This window comes from Tamandua tetradactyla, chromosome 14, assembly GCF_023851605.1.
Source record: "Tamandua tetradactyla isolate mTamTet1 chromosome 14, mTamTet1.pri, whole genome shotgun sequence".
Lineage (NCBI taxonomy): Eukaryota > Metazoa > Chordata > Mammalia > Pilosa > Myrmecophagidae > Tamandua > Tamandua tetradactyla.
In genome coordinates this window covers 5,926,788-5,947,884 of record NC_135340.1, presented here as the reverse complement: position 1 = coordinate 5,947,884, position 21,097 = coordinate 5,926,788, and the positions used below count along the sequence as shown (strand labels likewise).

The 21,097-nt window shown below is 34.4% G+C and overlaps 1 protein-coding gene across 1 annotated transcript in view; it reads right to left on the bottom strand.

Annotated features, from left to right (window-relative positions):
* The window catches only part of MDGA2 (MAM domain containing glycosylphosphatidylinositol anchor 2), a 932,919-nt gene that overhangs the window by 19,654 nt on the left and 892,168 nt on the right, over nucleotides 1-21,097 (bottom strand). Inside the window, exons 12-14 of the mRNA XM_077126843.1 lie at nucleotides 19,790-19,810; nucleotides 11,933-12,088; nucleotides 11,302-11,460 (exon numbers count right to left, since the gene is read on the bottom strand). Of these exons, the coding sequence (XP_076982958.1) occupies nucleotides 11,302-11,460; nucleotides 11,933-12,088; nucleotides 19,790-19,810 (336 nt within the window). The remainder of the gene's footprint in view (nucleotides 1-11,301; nucleotides 11,461-11,932; nucleotides 12,089-19,789; nucleotides 19,811-21,097) is intronic.

Genomic DNA, 21,097 nt, shown 5'->3' with positions numbered 1-21,097 from the left:
TTTTTTTTAGGAAAGGAGTAGAGTAGACTTTCCTCTAGGGTATGATTCTATCCTACAGGGAAACCTTTCTGGTTTTCTGTGTTGCCAGGAGTTTTTAAAAGCTCTCTCCACTCAGACATGGCTGAAACTTCAAGACACCCTACTGCTTTTCTCACAACTATTAGATCTCCCATCTCCGTTCTGCTTTTAACCCCACGACAGCTGCTCTGTTGGTATATTGAGCCGTGGGTTTTTCGATTCTCATACATAGTCAGCTGAGCATTGAGCCAGACTCAGAGGAGTAGAGAATTTTGGAGCCAGCCTTGCCTACTCCTTTTTTTCTGTTACTCTGCTGCAAAAATTCCAAGTACTTCAGCTGCCCAGTACTTTGCTCTCTGACCCATGACTTCTACATTCTGCTTGAATTTCAGGTCTCAGTTAAGGTCAAGAATTGTCTCCAGACACAGAACTAGGCTGTTAAGGGGACAAGTTCATTAGTTTCCATTTTCTCAGGGATCTCAGCCTTGCCATGACATTTTTTCAATTTTCTGAAAATATATAAATATTTAATAAACCTAATATATTTTCCCCATTTTTATAATTGCTGATGTAGTAGGGCTAGTCTGGTAGCAGTTACTGTTGTAAGGTTTCAAGAAATCCTGGTTTTGATAACTACTAAAGAAAACAATATAAATTTTTGTTATAATAATATTATAATATTTATATTATAAATAATATAAATTATTATTAATGTCAAAATATAGTTTGAAGTGTACACATGTCTTCTATATGTTCTATATTTGTTCATGTGGATATCAGACTCAAATATTAAAATCAACAGGTAGAAATCTGTTAACTGTTATCTTATACCTAATTATTTCATATGCATTTCAATATATATTTAGCTGAAATTCTCATAATTAAAAAAACCCTCATGGGGGAACTCCTTGAATTTCCTTTGAATTATTTTATCATATATTATTTTATCATATATATAGTTTAAAAAGGAATATAGATTTACTCTGGGATTGTTTCCAAATACAGAAAAGCAGAAAAAACAATATGAAACCACTAATAATGGATATACACAGTTATGCACAAATATACATATAACACATCTGCAATTACCTGGTATACAATAGCTTATCCTTCAGATTTTCTGTAATTTTAATTCTTTATATATAGGATTGCATATATTCACATTACCCAGACATGCATAAATATAAATACTCACTGTTTAAGTTTGCTAAATTTGCTAGAATGCAACCCATCAGAAATGGATTGGCTTTTATAGAGGGGATTTATTAAGTTACAAGTTACCATTCTAAGGCTGTGAAAATGTCCAAATTAAGGCACCCAACAAGAGGACACCTTGTTGGAAGAAAGGTCCGTTTTCTCTGTCCAGGGTTTCTCTGTCACATGGGAAGTCCCAGCTTCTGGTTTCAAATGGCTCTCTCAGCTTCTGGCATCTCTGGGGGCTTCTGGCATCTTCTGCATCTCCAAACGTCTGCGTCTGAGCTTTCTCCCAAATGCTCCCCTCTTGAAGGACTCCAGTAAGCTAATTAAGGCCCACTTTGAATGGGCGGGGCCACATCTCCATGGAAACAACCTAATCAGAGATTCCACTCTCCAATAGGCCTGCCCCCACCAGATTGGATTAGAATGAAAAAACCATGGCTTTTCTGGGCTACAAGACAGTTTCAAACCAGCACACTCACGTTTCAAATAGTGAATTCTTCACATCAGAGCTGTCATTTACTAACTAAATGATCTTGGCTTGGTCTCTTAATTTTTCCTTGACTCAATATCTTTATCAGGCAAATAATAAAATTTTAACTAGCATAAGCTCTTTATGCAAATTCAAATGATTTAATGTGTGCAAACCATACATTACGCTCACACATAGCATTAGGCTTACTATTATTGTCTGTCAAGATACTCAACTACTATTTCTCTATTTCCCCATAGATGGCATAGACTATGTTAATGCGTTTCCTAATATTGAACTATGTTATATATTGGAATAAATTTCACCTGTAATGGACGGTAGCTCTTTTAATATAGGGTTGTTTCAATTTGTCACTATTTTACTTAGGAATAATGCATGTAGAGTTATCCATAAAATTCTCCAGTTTTTTTCTCTTTTGACTCTTTATGTTACATTTGCACTTTTGGCTTAAAAATCTACTATTTTCTATCTTTTTACTCATCAATAAGGAATGATCTCAGGGTTATTTATCCTCCACATTACTGTGTTATTTTCCCCAGTGTAAATTCCATTCTTTTTTATTCTTATGACATTTCTTCTGCTACTGTATCATTTATAAGTACATTTTTCCTATCATCAAAATTTCCTTTATTTACTTGTCATTTATCTAACTCCTATTTTTTCTGTCCATTGTTGCACCACTTTATTCTTTATTATTTCATAATCTTATATATTTTATTGAGAATATGAAACATATACTGTGCAAATTTTACTTTCATCTTAAGTAAGTCTTTTTCAACAGCACATGCTTCTTCTACTGTGTTCATGTTGGCTTCTTTTTATACCATGGACTCTTTATATGGAGCTATATTTTCCTTGAATGTATTTTCTTCCTTTTTATTCATCCTTAAATAAAAAGTAACCCTGTTTTTGTATTTTTCCCTAAACCACTTATGGCACATCTTCTTTTACATGCATGTGAAGACTGATGGACCCTTCTCTAAGGGCTAAAACTGCAGGGTAGGTTAATATGAGGTTTTATTCTTATATCAACATTTCAACCTACGGAGCATAATGGACAGGTATTTATGTCCCAGGGACATTAAGAGTGGGATTTTCCCACTGCATTTAGTGAGCCCCTGTGGCATGGAGTAGCTTTCTGAATCCATCCTTCTATCTCTCCCAATACGTTTTTTAGGTACTTAATGCAGCCCAATTTTTCTTGCTTCTTGGTGCACCAGAAAGGTCACCTTTTGCCCAAAGGCACTGCAGTTTCTATTTCTGTGTGTTGTAACTGCATTATGCTTTCCAACATTAACCCACAAGGAGGAAGGATTTCAAGGAAACTAAGCCCAAATAAAAATTTCTGATAAACAGTAAATAAACAGATACTATGTTTTCAGACCTATTTGTTGTCATCTGACTAACAGCATAGTATGTAGTATGCATCTTTCAGAAATGCTGAGGAATAGTTTGTGCGTGGATCAGGTAGGAGAAGCCTGGCTTATCCGTTCAGGGCTCTGCCCCTCCTCCATGCCATAACCCTCGAGATGAGTGGTCCCTAGCTGGGCAAAGCTATGATGCTCTCCTCCGGTTTTTCATGAGACTGCGACGATTTTTCAGAAAGGGAATTATCATTCATCCTTTGTTATCTTTCTTGAAAATAAGCCCCATTTAGCGTCTCTCCCTAAATCCTTAAATAGCTTGCTTATAAAGAATGAAAGCTGTCTCCCCATCTACCAATGCACCCCACATTGTCTCATACTTCAAATATAATTCACTGGTTGATTTTAGACATGATGATGAAAACAATATTAATAGACAGAAATGATTTCAGCAAGTTTCAGTTCTTTAGTTTACAAAAGGGAATTATGTATTAACAGTTATTTAAACTTATGTTCAGGTGATCTGGGTCAGTAAAATTAGAACTTGTAAAACAGAATAAAGCTATTCAAGTTAAATTAGATTCAGCAAAGCTGATTCAGCATAGTAGTATGGTTTTATAGTAAGAAAATTCCAAAGTGAATATGATAGATTGTATTAATACCCCTTAAGAGTAATGTTAAATCCTCAGCGGCATCATGTCTATGCTTTAATAGGTACCAGATACCACTACATAAGAATTGAATCATCCCCAAAGATTCTCAAATGCTATATACTACCATAACACAAGTTTGAAGTAGCTAAGCAACACTTAAGCTGTCTTTTTCTTTTCCTTTTTTTCTTATTTCTCATCTATTGATCAGTACTTCTCAAGAGTCAATTGCAAAAGCAAAGAGAACTCTGCTCATGTCTGGTATTTAAGGATTGCAATCAAAAAGGCTGCATAACTTAACTTCTCTGTTTTCTCATGAGCAACAATTTGAGAACTATTGATGGCATGATGCAATAGCATGTTTTAAAAATCACATTTTAATATTATTCAATATAAATTACTGTGTAAGATCTCATTTGATAAATATTATTTACCCTTATTACTACTTAGTTCTCTTTAATTAAGTCATTAGCATAATTTTATTTTAATTATTTTAACACAAATATGTATTGCACAATATTTTAGATAAATCATTTACATCAAGGCCCTAAAATATCCCTACATATTTTCCAAAGATTCTTGAAATTATCAAGTTCATATGAATTAATTTGTGATTTGATTTACTCCAGGGACCCGGGATCACTTCCATATTTCTAATAATATCAGTAACATTGACTCATTAATTTTAGTTTCACATTTAGAAAAACTTAAAGATGTATCTAATTTATTTAGCTTTAGGCAAGATTTGTGTATATTGACAGCTTATTTCATCATTTGTTCTATACACAGATATAAAATGGGAAATTACAAAAGCATTATTTTCTGCTTCAGTAGAAATGGTTCATGCATCCATTGACATTATTTTCCAGGATATAACTGCAATGTTATCTTAAAACTAAAGTGGTAGTTAATTATCTTCAGTTTTTACCATACCTGTTTACACCCAGTTGAACTGGGATATGAGTGCTCCCCAAATTTTCCTAAAACATAGCTTTCGTCGGCCTTTCTCTTTCCTCTGACATAGGTCCGGTGCCTTTGTACATTTGTGCACTAATCTACCACTACATGTCATTTCTGCTTTCTCCCAGCTCCGCCATAAGGGACAGTCTTTCCATCCTCCCTCATGCCTTGGCTCCTATTTCTCACATTTTCCAACCCTTATCTTTGACTTCTTGCTTGCATACCTCCTTTGGGGATGGTTTATATTCCTTCTCTCCCACAGAAACTTTATTTTAACTTTGCTTTCCTTATTGTCCTCTCCTCTGCTCATCCACAGCAAGGTCTGTTGTATGCTTTTTGATGTATATTTATTACTCTCAGTAGATGACAAAATTTTCACTAAGGAGTTTGTACCATAATTCTCTTTCATTTTCTATAGAACCCAAAGCATCACTTGGCACATAGCATGTGCAGCTCATACTACTGAGTTGAAATGGTTGATTCAAGACATAAGGTGGGGGGGTGGATACTCATTAGAATAAATCCTTACTTTCAACGAAGTTAGTTCTAAAATGTTTGGTACACCAGATGAGAAGTAAAAACAGTTAACCTATGTGCTTACCATTAACATACTAATGAAACAATGTCTATCATTTACACTGAAAATGAAACATATATTTAGAAACACCAGCCTCTCTCAGTCAGTTCATATCATCAGTTATGTGTAAACATACTCACTTTCTACTATACATTTTCTGAGAGGCAATAATGGATGCATACCTAAATAGAAGGAAAATAAGTTTCTAAGTAGTTGGTGATTCTAAACCGAAGACTTGAAAGGTAAATACATCAGAGATACAAACACAAACATATATATATATATATATAGCCTTATTATATATATATATAGTCTTATTAGAAGGTTTGTGCAAGTGTCTGTAATGAGATTTTGATTACAAATCATAGCTGGATTCTATCCACCTCCTTTTTAAAATACATCTTATTTTAACAAAGCAGATTACTGAATGAATGTCTTCTACCTACAGTACTATTTTCACACTGATGATATTGCCATTATCAATTCAAATGAGACTTCAAGGAAACCATTGACTCAATATTAATAGAACAAGTGCTTTAATATCAACAATCGTCAAAACACTCACTCTTTGATAGCTATTCTATAATAATTAAATGAAGAATGCTAAATAAGTTTATTTCCTCAGCCCCCTGGGAGCTCTTTTTTGCAAGAAACTTAATTTTGAGAACTTATAAGAATGCACATACACTAAAAATTATCTATTTATTTTACTGTGATCCTTTTATAATCAATATAATCAAGACTCTACAGAAATGGTTTCTGAGTTTAACATTTTTCAGGTCTAAAATGCCTGTTATATGATGTCTAACTGCAGGGAAAATAAACCCACAAATATGTGAGCGGAGTTCCTACATGAGCAATGCATTGATGATAAAAGCAAGCATCTCAATGCTTTGAATTCTGATGGAAAAAAAAGTATCATTGTTGATCAAATCCAGAATAAAAGTCAGGCTCCCAAAACCAAGCAAAGGATTGTTACCTTTGCCAGCTCTATATTATGCGTAAAACATGTTAATCCTCACTTTAGTATTTTTGAATGTCAGAATATTTGATGCTTAAAAAACTTGAATCTAACTCTTGCTAAAGGATGGCTTGGGATACTCAATTAGGAGACGCGTAATGGTGGGTTAAGACTAGAGTCTTTAACATCTGTTTCTACACTAAAAGTGGGCATGATAAGGTGACACATCTGGACCATAATATTTTAACAAGACACAAATTTTATTCTTTAAGCTATTATGGTGTGTCAATATATAAAATTTTAATTTGAATAAATTCATACCTTTGCTATAGTACTATGAGTGACAAAATTACTCATTATGTTACTGTAGGTTACTTTTATAAAGTTTTCTTTGAAATCATTAAGAAATATGTGACTCCTTTGCTCCCCTTTATGCTTTATTTGCAAGAGCACTTAGACACCAAAATTCAGAGTCAATTTCAGTAATTTACTTAAAGCTTCTGACTTTTGCTTTTCTCATCATCTTTAAATTCTTAGTGAAATGACCTTCCACATCCAGTCTAAATCCAATACTCTCAAGTCCTTTGTTCTGTTACCCTTCTAATGGACCCAGAATGTAAAATATCTAGTTTGGATCAGTGTTTTAACCTACTGAGCATTTGTCGCTCAAGAGAACCCCAGTTCGTGCTGCCCAGGAGTTACCAACCTAGCAGGGGCCAGCATGACCCTGGATGACAGAGCTGTGCCCTGGCGCTCAGGGAAAGAGCAGCAGGGGGTCGGAGCCTTCTCCCTCATCAAGGTTAATTCCCCTCCCAGAGCTCCGAATTTCCATTTCTTCATGAAACTTGATTCCCTCTCTATGTTTTCTAAATCTCAAAACCTACCCTTTCTATTAACTCTTTTTCCTCCTAAAAAGAAACTTACACAGCCCCACATTTTCTACTTTATTACTTTCTCTTCATCCTCAAAATTCAAGAAAGAGTAGACTTCATTAATTAGTTAGCTACTTTTCCTTTCCTCCCATTTGTCCCGTGCTGAAATCAGCATTTCAGATGCACATTATTGAAATTTTAAGAAATTCTATGAATTATTCATAAGTGCCTTTTGTGGTTTTATCTTTAATTTCCTGCTCTTGTAGGATGCTTATATCTCACACCCTTCTTTTAAGAAACAAATGAAATGAATATTTTACTAGGTTTTTAATAAGCCTGTATCATATCCATTGACCTCATGTGAAGTTCAATTTCTTTGCAAGAACATTAGAAATTCAGTTGATTCATCAGAAATCAAAATTCCCACTAATACCTAGAGAAATGCTGAAATTGTCTTACCTTACTATCATTAGCCAGATACTCTATCATGTACATCTAAATCAAAAGTTAGTTGAAAGGTAGTATCTTGCAGCTTTCATTTGGAAGTTTGTTTTTTCTTCAATCAAATTTAATACAATGCTTTAACTCCCAAGAAATTGCATAAACGCGGCAGACAACCTCTGAGATGCTCCCAATCGTGTCTGCCTCCCATCATTACATTATAGGTCATCTCCTCACTTTCAGAATGGAAAACTCCATTCTCATGTGCAGAATAAGGCAGATGCTATGGAATGTCACTTCCTAGATTAGGTGATAAAAAGTTGTGGGTATGCCTTCTCTCTCTCATGCATTGCTTGCCCTGGGGGAAACATGCTGCCATGCTAGGAGGCCATGCTGTGGAAAGGTCCACATGCCAAGGATTTGAGGATGGCTGCTGTCCATCAGCCAGGATGAAACGAACCAGCTGTTTTATAATGTTCTTGCAAAGAAGTTGAACGGTGGGGAGGACACAAGTCCTACTAGGGACTGAGGACTGCAAAAGCCAGGTGAATCCGTTCTGCAGCCTATCCTCCCCAAGTCAAGTCTTCAAATTAGAATGCAATACTGCCTGGCAGCTCGACAGCAGCTTCCTAAGAGATATGGAACCAGACGCACCAGCTAAACCATGTCTGTACCCTGTATTCCTGACCCACAGAGACTGCAAGATAGCACTTTTTGTGTTTTAAACCACAAAATTTTGGGTAAATTTGTTACAAAACAATAGATAACAAATACAACCAGTTTGACTTTATGTCAAGAGGAAATCTCTTTTCTAAGTTTAAAAACCATTGTGGCTCTTTATCAATGAAATATTGTCTTTTATTTACAGTTAAAATGGCAAGGGGTGTTTGCAGTTACCCAAGAAATAATAACGGCAATTATTTTAGGCTTTTAAAATCCAGGAGAAGTCAGTTTTTGAATCTGTATTTCCAAAAGAATAAATAAAACTGGGAACGCAGTTTGTAAACTTGTAACTATAAATGCTACCCAGATTTGCAAATGAATGAGGGCCTGAGAATAATAGGTGTAGAGGTAGGGTTTCCCCCACAGGCAGCCTCTCCCTATGAAGCAGCTCATCTTGTCCTAATTGATTCTCTCAGTGACCGGCACAGATATTTTTACTAGATTTCAGTAAGCAGCACGACTCTGCCCTGATGGGGGGGACCCAAGTGACAGACCTGATACTCAGCCCACAGCTAAGCAAAAAAGTACTGCTCTCCACACCGCCATCCTCCAAATAATCAGAATAAAACCAACTGGAAATCAACAATAAAGAGGATAAAAATTCTTAAACATACAAAGTTACAATTACATTAAAATTATCTTGAACTCAGTATAAATATGCTGAAATTTTGAGAGGGAGCCCAAACAGAGCCAGTTTCATAAATAAGGTAGATATATTATTATTACTTAAAGTAATTCAAAATATTGAGTTTGGTGTTTACTTAAAAACCAATAGGAAATACTCTAGTTCCCTGGTAAATTTGAACAAGAGAATGAAACTCAGTGAAATACATTCAAATTAGAGATTAAGTAATATATATGTTCAACTGAAGGAAATTATCTGAAAGCTAATTATTATCTACTCACGATAAATAAGGTGTTTTGGCAATTGTGTAGAGCTGTTTCTCTTCATAGCCTGTACCACAGTGCCAGCAGGGCTACCCTGCTTTTGCAGTCTATAATCTAGTTTGCATTTACTTAACTCACTGTTAAGATTTACTTTCCTTTATCAAAGGTCCCATCAGGCTTCTTGAAAGAATTACCCACTGGCTATCAAATAAAAGACCAAGTCCTTAGCTGAAGTTTCATGCTCCCCTGTAAGGCGCATTGCAGAGTGGTGAAGCAGGCACACTCTGCCTGGATTCCTGAGTTATTATGGCTTCACCACTTATCAGCTATGCTGTGGTGAGCATAGCAATTAAAATTCTCTGTATTTCGGCTCCCTTATCTAAGAAAACAAGATGATAATGTAAATGAACACAAAAGTTTATTGTTAAGATTAAAAGAAATACTCCTTGAAGAGTTTAAGAAGAGTTTCCAGTGATTATTCTATGAATGTTAGCTATCACTTCATTATTGCTATTATCATTTCTATTCAAGATTCAGAGCAGTTTAAGATTGTGAGTGCCTCCAATCTGATAGACTTGATGTCTTATCTCGTTAAGCTTAAACTTCAGCGTTCTGAAAAAGGAATTTTTATTTCTGTTCTATAAATGAGGAAACTAAGAATCAGACATTTTAAGTGATTGTTCCAAAGTCATAGAGTAACTAAGGGCAATAGACCAGGGGCAGCCCCATCCTCCTGCCTTTTCATTGGTAGGGGCTACTTTACCAAGCTGGTCAGGTGGTGCTCCAACGTGGAGACCACTGGCTAATAGTCCCGGCTATGGCGTGAATCCCAGCATGACCAGTGTTTTGCCAATTTACATGAGCTCTCACAGTTTATTTCTACGTGATACTTGACAATTCACACAAGGACTGTAAAAAAAATGGACAGCAATGCTCATTCTTATTGAGAGGATTACATCACTTAAGTTTTGTGTAGCAACTGATATATATCAAGAGCTTAGTGCAGATGTATTTTATTAGTTTATATCAATATGTTTAACACCACCTTAAATGTCCACAGTTCACTTATTCTTTGGTAACTTATTCCTTCCTCTACTCATCTCTGTGTATTGAAAACTTATCCTATTTACCTAGGAGACATGTTTCCTTTGTCCTGAAGAAGTTCCTCAACTAAATTCAGGCACAGCATCCCCTGTCCTCACTCCGTGGACCAATATGTGCTTCACTCTTCAGAATGTTGTCTTCTCTTAGAAAGGTAAAACTGTGTTTATATTGTATACCATGTGACATCTGGAGTCCATGTGGGGTCTGGGGCAGAATTCTATACTTAATCATTAATTTTGCTGCTAACGGTATAGATGTTTATACTAAGTGGAGTAAAGACTATAAATAGGCTCATATCAGTTCATATCATATAGTTCTAATTGTGCTGCCAAATGATTAACACGATGAAACAAAAAATGTCATGTTTACAGCTTTTTGGATTTGGGGATTGCACATAAATGTGGGTCTGCATGAGCTTTCCCCCCACGGGGTTCTGCTAGGTCCACTCTCTGCATTCCATGGCATTCCCTTGGCAGGGCTGGCTGTTCATTCACCTCAGCTGCCCTTACAGTGGGGGTCCCTGAGAACACCACATCGCAGATGCTAGGTCAGTTCTGAAATCTCAGTAGGTGTGTTAGACACAATTTGTAAATAAAAACATTCAGAATATGCAGATGGCTGCTACAAGTATTCTTCCCCTATAGATGACAATACTAATCTCCATCATTGTTAATATGCATTGTGTCATGCATTAATTAATTGTCATGATTAATAAAACAATCAATGAATAATTGTTTTAAACAAACTGCCTAAATTATATTGGCATTAATTTCACTGGAAGATAATTAAACAATTTAACCCGTTTCTAGTTTTTCTGAGTTAGGATTCCAAAGAAGGTAGGTGATACTCTAAAAGTTCAAATTCTAACCTAGATTTGGGATATTAAGAAAGGATGGGTGTTAGATTCTTAATATATTTTGCAATTACCAGGTAACAACTAAAAAATTAATATCATGCTTTGACTAAAGCTGCTTTCATGATGTGTGTCTATGGGCCTTTTAGTCTTAATTAGTATTTCCTTTAGAATGAACAAAGTAATTCTGCTCCTCTCACCTATATGTTGTCCATACATGTGATAGAAGAAGCTGAAGCAATATGCAGTATTTGTGGGTCCGTAAGGGTTTTTGGGAGCTATGCTGAAAACTGGGCTGAGAAGCCGAGCCTTTTCACCTTCCAGTCTGGGTCTTGATGTCTCAATGTACATGTAGAAACCTTAAGACAAACAAAAGAAAATTTTAAAATAGATTATTATATATTGAAAACTTAGATCATTAAGCAGTTTCACAGTTTTCATACAAAGTGAAGAAATTTAACCCCATTTATGAAAAATGTATTTGAACATGCATAATTAATGGCGATTTTAACATAAAAAGCTAAAGAATAAATAATTTACATAATTAAGTAAATAGTGCTTAAATATATGTACAAAATTTGGGAAAAAATTTGAAATTATAAAAAAAAATCCTACCCTTCAACTGTATAATATATCAGAATTCTAAGAGAGAATTAATGTCTACATCCTTAGGCAATAACTAAATTATCAATACTGAATACACAAATTTAATGGCTTATTCCCAAATTTTCAAATCTATAACAAAACATTTTCATTCATTTCATACTAATAGCAATTGTAAGGGATCCAGGCTGGGATAAGATTCCTGTGGATACAACAGCAACCTTCTACCTTCCTTGGAGCCACTACGGTCCGCACTGGGTCCTGTGTTAGGCGTGTATTTTGTATTTCTTGTTGCAGTACTTTGTTTTGTCCAGTCAAAATTATCTGTGTCATCTTGGGTGAACAAACAAATGTTACCATCTTCAAATCCACAGTGAAATTCTCCTGTGAAAGGAAATTAATAGAAACATTGCAGAACTCATAGGAAACAATGTATAACCTTACATTGTAAGAATAATGCAAGATCATAATACTAGCACCAGGAGGGTAATAATGCATATGATTAAGACTAGATATAAAATGATCACAATTTGTAATGAAAAGAAAAATAGTATTAATATGTAAATCTGTACCTTATTGGATAATTAAGGAACAAACCGCTTTATTCCAAAATATCCAGATAACTGAATTAGAGAAAATAATCTATGTTTGAATTGCACATGGAGAATCTTCCCAACTTTAATTTTGCAAGTATAGGTACAATTAAAACAAAATTGCCAATTGGAAAATCATCTTTACTAATTTATTTGAAACCATTTAAAACCATATACTTGAATTCATCACTTTTATACCATATCTGTAAGTGCTTTCATGCATATCTATTTTCACAAATGACAAAAGTATGAATGGAGTGAGATATAGGTTATTGTTTTAAATAACCATCATTCATAATGTCTTTGAATGTAGGTTTGCGAGATGTTTGAAATTCACTTGCAATAAAGTAATGAACAGACTTTATGAAGACCAGTGGAAATCCTGGCATTTCTTGGATGCTACTACATGCTGACTTCTGACCCAGCATAAATAGAGACAATTCTCTTCAACGTCCCTGAAATGTGAGTACTATGTTTCTAGATATTAAGGGTTTTCCTACTGGGAACTGCTCTGTTTGAAAAATAGGTGCTGAAAAGGAGTTATTAATGCCCACCAAACTCCAACTTAAACAGGGTATATCCTTAATTGAGTAAAATTAAAGTGCTTATATCATGTCACTGAACCTCATAACAACTCTGTGAAATTACTGTAATGGTCATGAGGCTCCTAGAAAATAAAACTTTGGTTAAGGTCAGCTAATAAATGGTGAAATCAAAACTGAATTCTGATTTGCTGGAATTAATAGTGAATATAATTCTCTAAAGAAAAGATCCTCCCATTTGAGGTTTTTGTTTTAGAAACAGTTTAGGCTGCATTGTTTTGGGGAGTGGAGTCCCTGGGGGTGGAATTATGTCCCTGCCTTAACTGAAAACCATTGACACTCACAAATAAAACAGAAGGCTTTTCCCTTTTAAATTGAAGAAATAAGGTTTTTGTTTGTCGGTTTTGTATTTTGCTTTCCAGACTAACTTGCGCTGCGTCTCATGGTATTTATTTATATTCTGTATTCTGGGCAGATAGTTACGAGAATAGATATAAAGATTTAGGGGATAATAAACAGTAACTTTCTGGATAAACAATGTTCCATGCCAGATATTTTTTAGCATATATTTATGGCATGGATCTTGACTTAGGCAAGTCCATGGTCTCTTGATGCTATCAACTGAAGTTACACAGTCCCTGCACCGGTGTGCTTGCATGCACGTAAAGATGCTCTATTAGATATAATATCAGATTCCTTTTGTGGCTGCTTTGGGTTCATGACAATCACATAAGATCACTTTGATTTCAAATGTTTTCGGTTGCTTAATTATATATTTTATATACACAAACAAGATGTCAAAGGACAAATATGAGGATTTCGATTTATCTAGAATAGAGGATTTCATTATAGATCTGCCAAATCTTACTTCTATGTGATTTTACACTATGTATGATGAAGTTTTAGCATACCATCTAACTATATGTTTTTGTAGAAAAAAGTTGGCCTGCAAAACTGAATAATTTAAAAATGTTTTTTTTAAATCTGAATATTTAAGAATCTCAAATTAAAATTAATACTACAGCTTGTGAAACCTCAAAAACAGTCATGCCTTAAATTTTTTGTTATTTAGGTTATTTTATACATAACAGATAAGTTGTTTCCAATAAATTTAAAGGAGCTAAAAGACTGTAATAATTCAAATCAGACAAAGAAACATAAGCATTCTTAGGAGATCCTTATAAATTTTGGGGACATGTATCTCTACAGTGAAGAAACCTATTAGTGCAAAGCTGGCAGGTAAAATGGAAAAAGAAAACACACCATAATTTAGTACCATAACAATTTTATGATTATCTTATCACTTAATATGAGATGATTGTCAATAGTTCAAAGAAGTTTATTCATAAAATTTTATTGGAATAAAGAGTATTTTGATAATGAAAATGTACTGATCTGGATACACTTATCAAAAGTCAACACAAAATCAAATGTTAAAAAAATCTTAAAATCTTAAAGCTATAAAGTCTGGGATTCTCAAAAAGATATTGAACTAAATCTTGATTTGGACTTGAATTTTTCACTGTGTTTCCAACAACAGTGTGATTTTGGCTGAGTTTGAGGGGCACCACAGAAATTTTTAAAAATTTCAAATTTTCTGCCTTACCTGGTCCCCCAAATTTTAATTTTTCCATTGATTCCCTCCCGATGTGATAGAGAATTAATGAAAACTCAAGGATAAATAGTAAAGGTTGCATTGCCCAGTGACCCTCTTGAGTTTACCTACTTTCTGTAGTCCTTCTTTAAAACGTGCAGAAGTCTAACCTTACATAAAAAAATCTCTCTCATGGTCTGACATTTTAGAGTGGGTTTTCATATTTAATCCTCTTAGCTCAAAATAGTTTTCAGAGATACGGTAGTTTCCTCACATGGGAGTACTTTTCAGATATATATGTATCTTGTCTTGTGCTCACAGCGTCTAATATAAAGCAAAGGAAGGCCAAAAAAAAAAAAAAAAAAAGGCAATTCTCCAAAAGTTTCCTAAACATTAATTTTATGGACTTCAAAACCAAAATCAGACCAAATACACAATTCAAACTTTTAAAACCTCTTTATAGAAGAAAATCCCAAGTCTACTGTAGAAGTATTTGAAAAATACAGAAACTCTTTTCAATCCCATTTCCCCTTCTTTTCAACTGGGTTGGCCCTCAGGGATTCGGGCTTGTGGTTTGGCCGGAAGTGTCCTTCTGAGTCAGCGAGCAGGACACGAGGCTCAGAAAGAACTGCTCGACCTTCCTAGGGACATTAGACTATGGTTCTCTCCACAACTAATACCCTTTCCTTTCAGCTGAAAATTTGAATCAAAAGGTTTTCTAAAATTATGAACAGAACAGCTTTGTCCTTTAAATTATGGAAATGATTTTTTAAAACCTAATGAAGACCCAGATGGTGATAATATTTCATGAGCTCCCTCTTTATATTGATAGTTTCAAAATGTTTATTTGGGATTGATTCACTTAAGGAATATATAAGTTGATGAGTCAAAAGAGTGTTTAAGATTAGTTTGACTTGTTGCCAACATATAGTCTCATATAACATTTATTATCATAATGAATATAATATGGTCCAATACTCTCCTACAATCAATATATTCCATAAGGTGCTTCAGACAAAAATAATTTACAATTGATATGCCAGTATATATATGCTGAACACTTTTAAATCTTATTATTATATGGTTATTTTATGGGGAGAGAATATACAAGTATCTCCTTCATTTAAAGAAAAAGTAACTCAATCATAATGGAAGTACTTAATAACTTCAATTACTTTTGTGACTCATTTAGCTATTTTTCCTGAATTATTCAGTTTGCACTTTCTGATGAATTTCATTAACAATATATGTGCGTCCTTCATTAACAGTAGATCGCATTATGTGCTCCATCCAAAGGCACATCCTTAATCCTAATCCACATTCCTCGGGGGGAAACATTCAAACATTTGGAAGATGCTACTTTTAGCTAAATTTTGACCAGCTGAACCAGGCGTGGTTTTCAATCTGTGTTCCCGGAGGCATCAGAACGAGAAGCGATGGAAGACAGAAGTAAGAGAAGCCCACGGGGAGGGGCGAGGGCCAGAAGGCAGCAGAAATGAGAAGAGCAGAAGGGAGAGGACATCATCACAGGAAGGGGCAGAGATAAAGGACCAGGATGCCCAGCACAGAGCACTGCTGTTTTTGCGGAGAAGTGTTGTCCTACCAACTCCTTCATAAAGGTACTGTTGCAAAACCGTGAGCCGATAAATTCCTGTTGTTAAAGCCAAGTTAGTCTGTGGTATTTGCGATAGCAGCTTGGAAAAGTAAAGCAGAAGGGAACTTTTAATGAAATGTGGAGAAGAAGCAGTAAGGATTTTGTAACTAATTAACATATCATTTTAGTTATAATATAGTATATTCAAAACCAAAATCAGACCTAATATACAATTGAAAAATTTAAAACCTCTTTATAGAAGAAAAGCCTGAGCCTATTGCTGAAGTATTTGAGAGTGACAGAAACTCATTTCAACTCCATTTTAATTCTTTCTCCTTTTAGTTTTCTGGGGTAGGGTCAGAGGTTGAACTCCAAAGCAGCATGGAGATAGTTCAGAAATGATGGACCCCTGTGACATTGTTTAATATGACTTATGAATATGTCAGAATTTCTTACAGAACTGTACATAAAAGAGGGTGAATCTTTTTTATGCAAATTATACCTCAGTAAATGTGAAAAATAAAATGACATTATAGCATTTAAGAAGAAAATAACAGGTAAAAGCAGATGGCGCAAGAAAAATTAAATTTCCAAAACACAAACCTGAAACAAGATATGGGTTTCTTTTATAAGTTGGCCTATTTTTCCTCTCTTATTGAATAAGAAGCTGAATCAATAAGGAATGGCTTTGTTTGAGAAAGTATTTTCCTTCTATGTGTGTGGGACCTGAAGGCTCTGAGGGGTTATAGAAATCAATTTTTCAGGGAAAAAGTATGTAATTGCCAGCAACATGAAAATGATTACTTTTGCTATGTGAGAGAAATCATTGTCTAATATTTACTAAACAATCTCCATTCAGAACAATGCTCGGGCATCTTTTTCCATATTGAAAATCCATTTTAAAAATAAAAAAGTATACTGTCAAGGGAATTTTTTAACATAGAGAGCCATGGTGATAATTATTTAAAAATAAATTTAAAAATCCAACCCATTCCTTGACTACATACAAAATTGCTGCTGAGGAAGAGAAGTTGGTAAGTATGACCTAAAATGCCCTATGTAGTACTTATTACTTTCTAAAAATCAAAAGCAAAAGAAGATCAAGATCCAGGAGCATCAAAGCAAGTACTAATGCCTCCTATCCTTTCCTTTATGGTGAAACCCAAGTATGCCAGTGTGAAACTGTTATGTACTCCAGAAAAGTCATGTCTTTTTCCCTGATCCAATCTGGTGGAGGCAGCCATGTTTCTCTTAATCTTGGATGAATAGTGTAGGGTGGAAACCGTTTGATTGGATTATTTTTGTGGAGGTGTGACACCCAATTGGGGGTATGACTTTTTGATTAGATGGATATGAGACTCCACCCATTAAAGGTGGGTCTTGATTAGCTTACTGGACTCCTTTAAAAGGGGAAACATTTGGAGAAACTTCAGTTACAGATGTGTGGAGAACAGTTGCTTCAGTGCTGACAGAGATGCAAACATTTGGAGTGTCAACAGAGAGAGGAAATGCCTAGATGGAGACATTTGGAGATGCAGAGCCCAGCAACTTTACCATGTGCATTTCCATGAGATATTAAGCAAGCTAGAACACAGAGTTGTGTCCCAGGGGAGCTAAGAGAAGGCCCACAGATGCTTAGAGAGGAAACCACTGGCATCAGAAACTGGGAGCAATGGAACCAGGAATAAGGCCCAGCAGATGCCAGACATGTGCGACACACATTGGCCTTTCTTGATTCAAGGTTATCTTCACTGGATACCTTAGTTTGGACATTTTTATGGCCTTAGAACTATAAACTTGCAACTTAATAAATTCTCTTTATAAAAGTTGTCCTATTTCTTGTATATTGTATTCCAGCAGTATCAGCAATTCAAAATACCAAACTTCTTAAAGAAGTAATGAAATTCTAATACTTCCTATCTTTAGGGTACACTTTTGGACTTCTGTAGCTTTGATGTAGTCCAGCCTCTTTCAGCTCTGCTCAGTTATCTGAACATGGCCTTCTTTCAAATGGCTGACATGCCTCTTCTCAGCTGCTTCACCTAAGAGGTCCCCACTCAACTTTCAAGAGCCAGTTCAAAGTCATCTCTTCTATAAAACTTTCTTAATTGCTATAACATTAATAGTATTTATTATATTGTCTGCAAGTAGTCTCTTAGTAAATGCTTCCTCTACTATGTATTTTTCTACACACTTTGTTCAGTAAGTGGAAGCTGTTCAAAATATTTTGTTTGAATTGAAATACTAAATGGTCAACTATTTCCTGTATTTAATCTTTATTCTTCCTATAACAACTCTTCGTAAATGTTTCTACTGAAAATGCAATCAGACAGTTTACTTCCAAAGAGATTGTAATGAATAATAGTAATTAAACAGCAATAAAGTTTGTAGAAGCCAGGGAGAACCTTATTTATGCAATTAAATTATTTTGAAACTGTCCTTTATATGTCCTTTTGACCAATGACTATTGAGCACCTGCTAAATTTGAGATACTGTGCTAAACACAAAGATAGAGAGCTATAAAGGAAAAACAGATACAGATCTAACTCTCAATGATCTTATAGTCTAATGGAAGATATAAGAAATATACTAATAACTATGACATAGCATTATGTCATATTATTTCTCTATGCATTATGAGAAATCTAAAAGAAGGAAGACAAGGGAGGAAGAAATATTTGTGCTAAATCGAATAAGAAATCTGAGCCTCTTGAGTACTTAACGTCAACATGGGGTTAATTATAACATCTATATTTAAAAATTATTGTTAGGCTAAATGGACCCATCCATTAAAGCACAATGTAGATAAAGGTCGATACAAATATGAAGTATTAGAAGGTGGACATGCAGAGGTGGAGAAAAAAGGATCTTTAGTAGGAAATGCAGCAAGAACCAGGGTTATGTCCTTTGTTATATGGTAAGTGAAAGGCTATTGTTGCAGAAAAAGACAAAGTAAAATGAGAAAAAAGACCTGGACATTTTTTTTTTACTGAGTGTAAGTGATGGGAGAATGTGGGGTGGGACAAAGGGTGCCAAGGTGGGTTATCAGTCTTATACTAGCCTGGAATGATTTATTGCTAGGCACAAAATGGGAAACAAAGATCAGTCCTTAATTTTTTGTATAAAATATGATTTTAAAGAGGATGGTGACCAGATTATCTTCTCCGTCATAAAATATCAGGGTAGGGAAAAATAATCCACGAAAAACCTCAGTTAAAGCATCCAAATACCAAAAAAAAAAAAAAAAAAAAAAAAAAATTCTGTGTAACCACAATCTTTTACAAGTGAAATGTAGAAATTTAAAGAATGAAAAACAAATAACAACCATAAAAATAATCTATAATTCCACAAAAGAAAAAAATCTCAGTTACACAAGTAGTCAATATTAAACATATTTGGGAAAATGGGTCAATATTTCCATATTTAAGGAAACCTACAAACTTCAATTATCAGTATCAGATAATTCCTCTCTATATCTATATACTATTTGAAATTTAAAATTTCACATTTTGGGTGGGTCATGGTGGCTCAGCAGGCAGAGTTCTCCCCTGCCATGCTGGAGACCAGGGTTCGATTCCTGGTGCCTGCCCATGCAAAAAAATAAATAAAAAAAAAATTCACATTTAGTGCCAGTATTATTAATTCCAAGCCATTCTGTTTCAGACTAAAGAAGAGTTGCTATATAGTCTTTGTATGCTTATACATTTTGTATTTTTCCTAGTTTTGAAGTAGAGTTCATTTTTTGACTTAAAACATACTTACTCAAATGAGGATTCACAGGAGCTATAAAGAAAAGCAAAAAGTAAAGTTAGCATGGCTTGAATGTCTCTAATAAATAAAAATCTAATCAGTATCCTATCATTCTTTACCAAAATTTAATCATCTTCCCCACTGTGGTCATGGAGAATTATACCCTCAATCCATTTTGCTCTAGAAGATTTAATTGAATCGACTTTGAAACTCAGCAATAATGGTCTTAAAGCATGTAAAAGATCAATGCTAAATAGCATGGGTGATTTGTTCATTTTACAAGGAAAGGAGTTGCTGACCTTTTATATATTAAACAGTGCTAAACCAAACCCAGAAATCAAAATTGAAGTTAACTGTAGGCCAATCTATAATCTAGATGTTTTAACAATGAAAGCAATTACCTGACTGAGATTACACTTCATGTAATTGTTGTTATCAAATTGTGTTGACAATAACCTGGTATATATGAAATTAAATCCATCCTTATATCATGTTACATGTGTCCTAAAACAAATAGCTACTTCAACACCACTTTGTTTAATTACAATAAAACACACAGACACAAACTATTCTTTTCGGAATGCTCCTTGTGTTTGCAATATGAACGCCAATTGATCTGTACCAAAAGAGGAATGAATACTTTAAATTTCAAGGAACAACCACAAATGTATATCTAATCTAAGAGATAAAATGGTATCTGTATATATTGATTACGCAATTTATCACTCTGAAAGAGACTTTCTTTCTGGGTAAAGGAAAACATTATAGTAGTTTCCAAAGATTACAATGGATAGTTAATCTACTCTGCAGATGTTTATGTCTAATTTGTCATTAATCTGTAGTTGCTAACCACTATTATTAAACTTGGACATGATTGGTAAAGTATGATAGATAGATAAAACAACATATACTTCCACAAAGAATATTTATAAGTAACTGTTAGATTAGTACAGTGATACTTATCTGAACAAAATGAACTACCTTCTCCAACCAATCATTTATATTTCTACACAATAGATAGACTATTCTCATTATGCTGTTTTATGATTGTATATTCTTCCCAATTACAAATTATGAAATAAGTAGTATAGAGAAGAGACTATAAATTTACAAACTCCACTGAAATGAAGGAAAAATAGAGATATCAACATAATTTAAATACAAGAACTGAAATTGTAAAAATTTCTATGTAATATCTTTCAAAGAATAAGCCTCTTTGACATATAATTTACTTCTAAGAAATAAGTCACATCTACATGTAACTTCTGAGCAGAGCGAATTTTAATTGAGTATTCTATAATAATATCATAGCCAAATTCA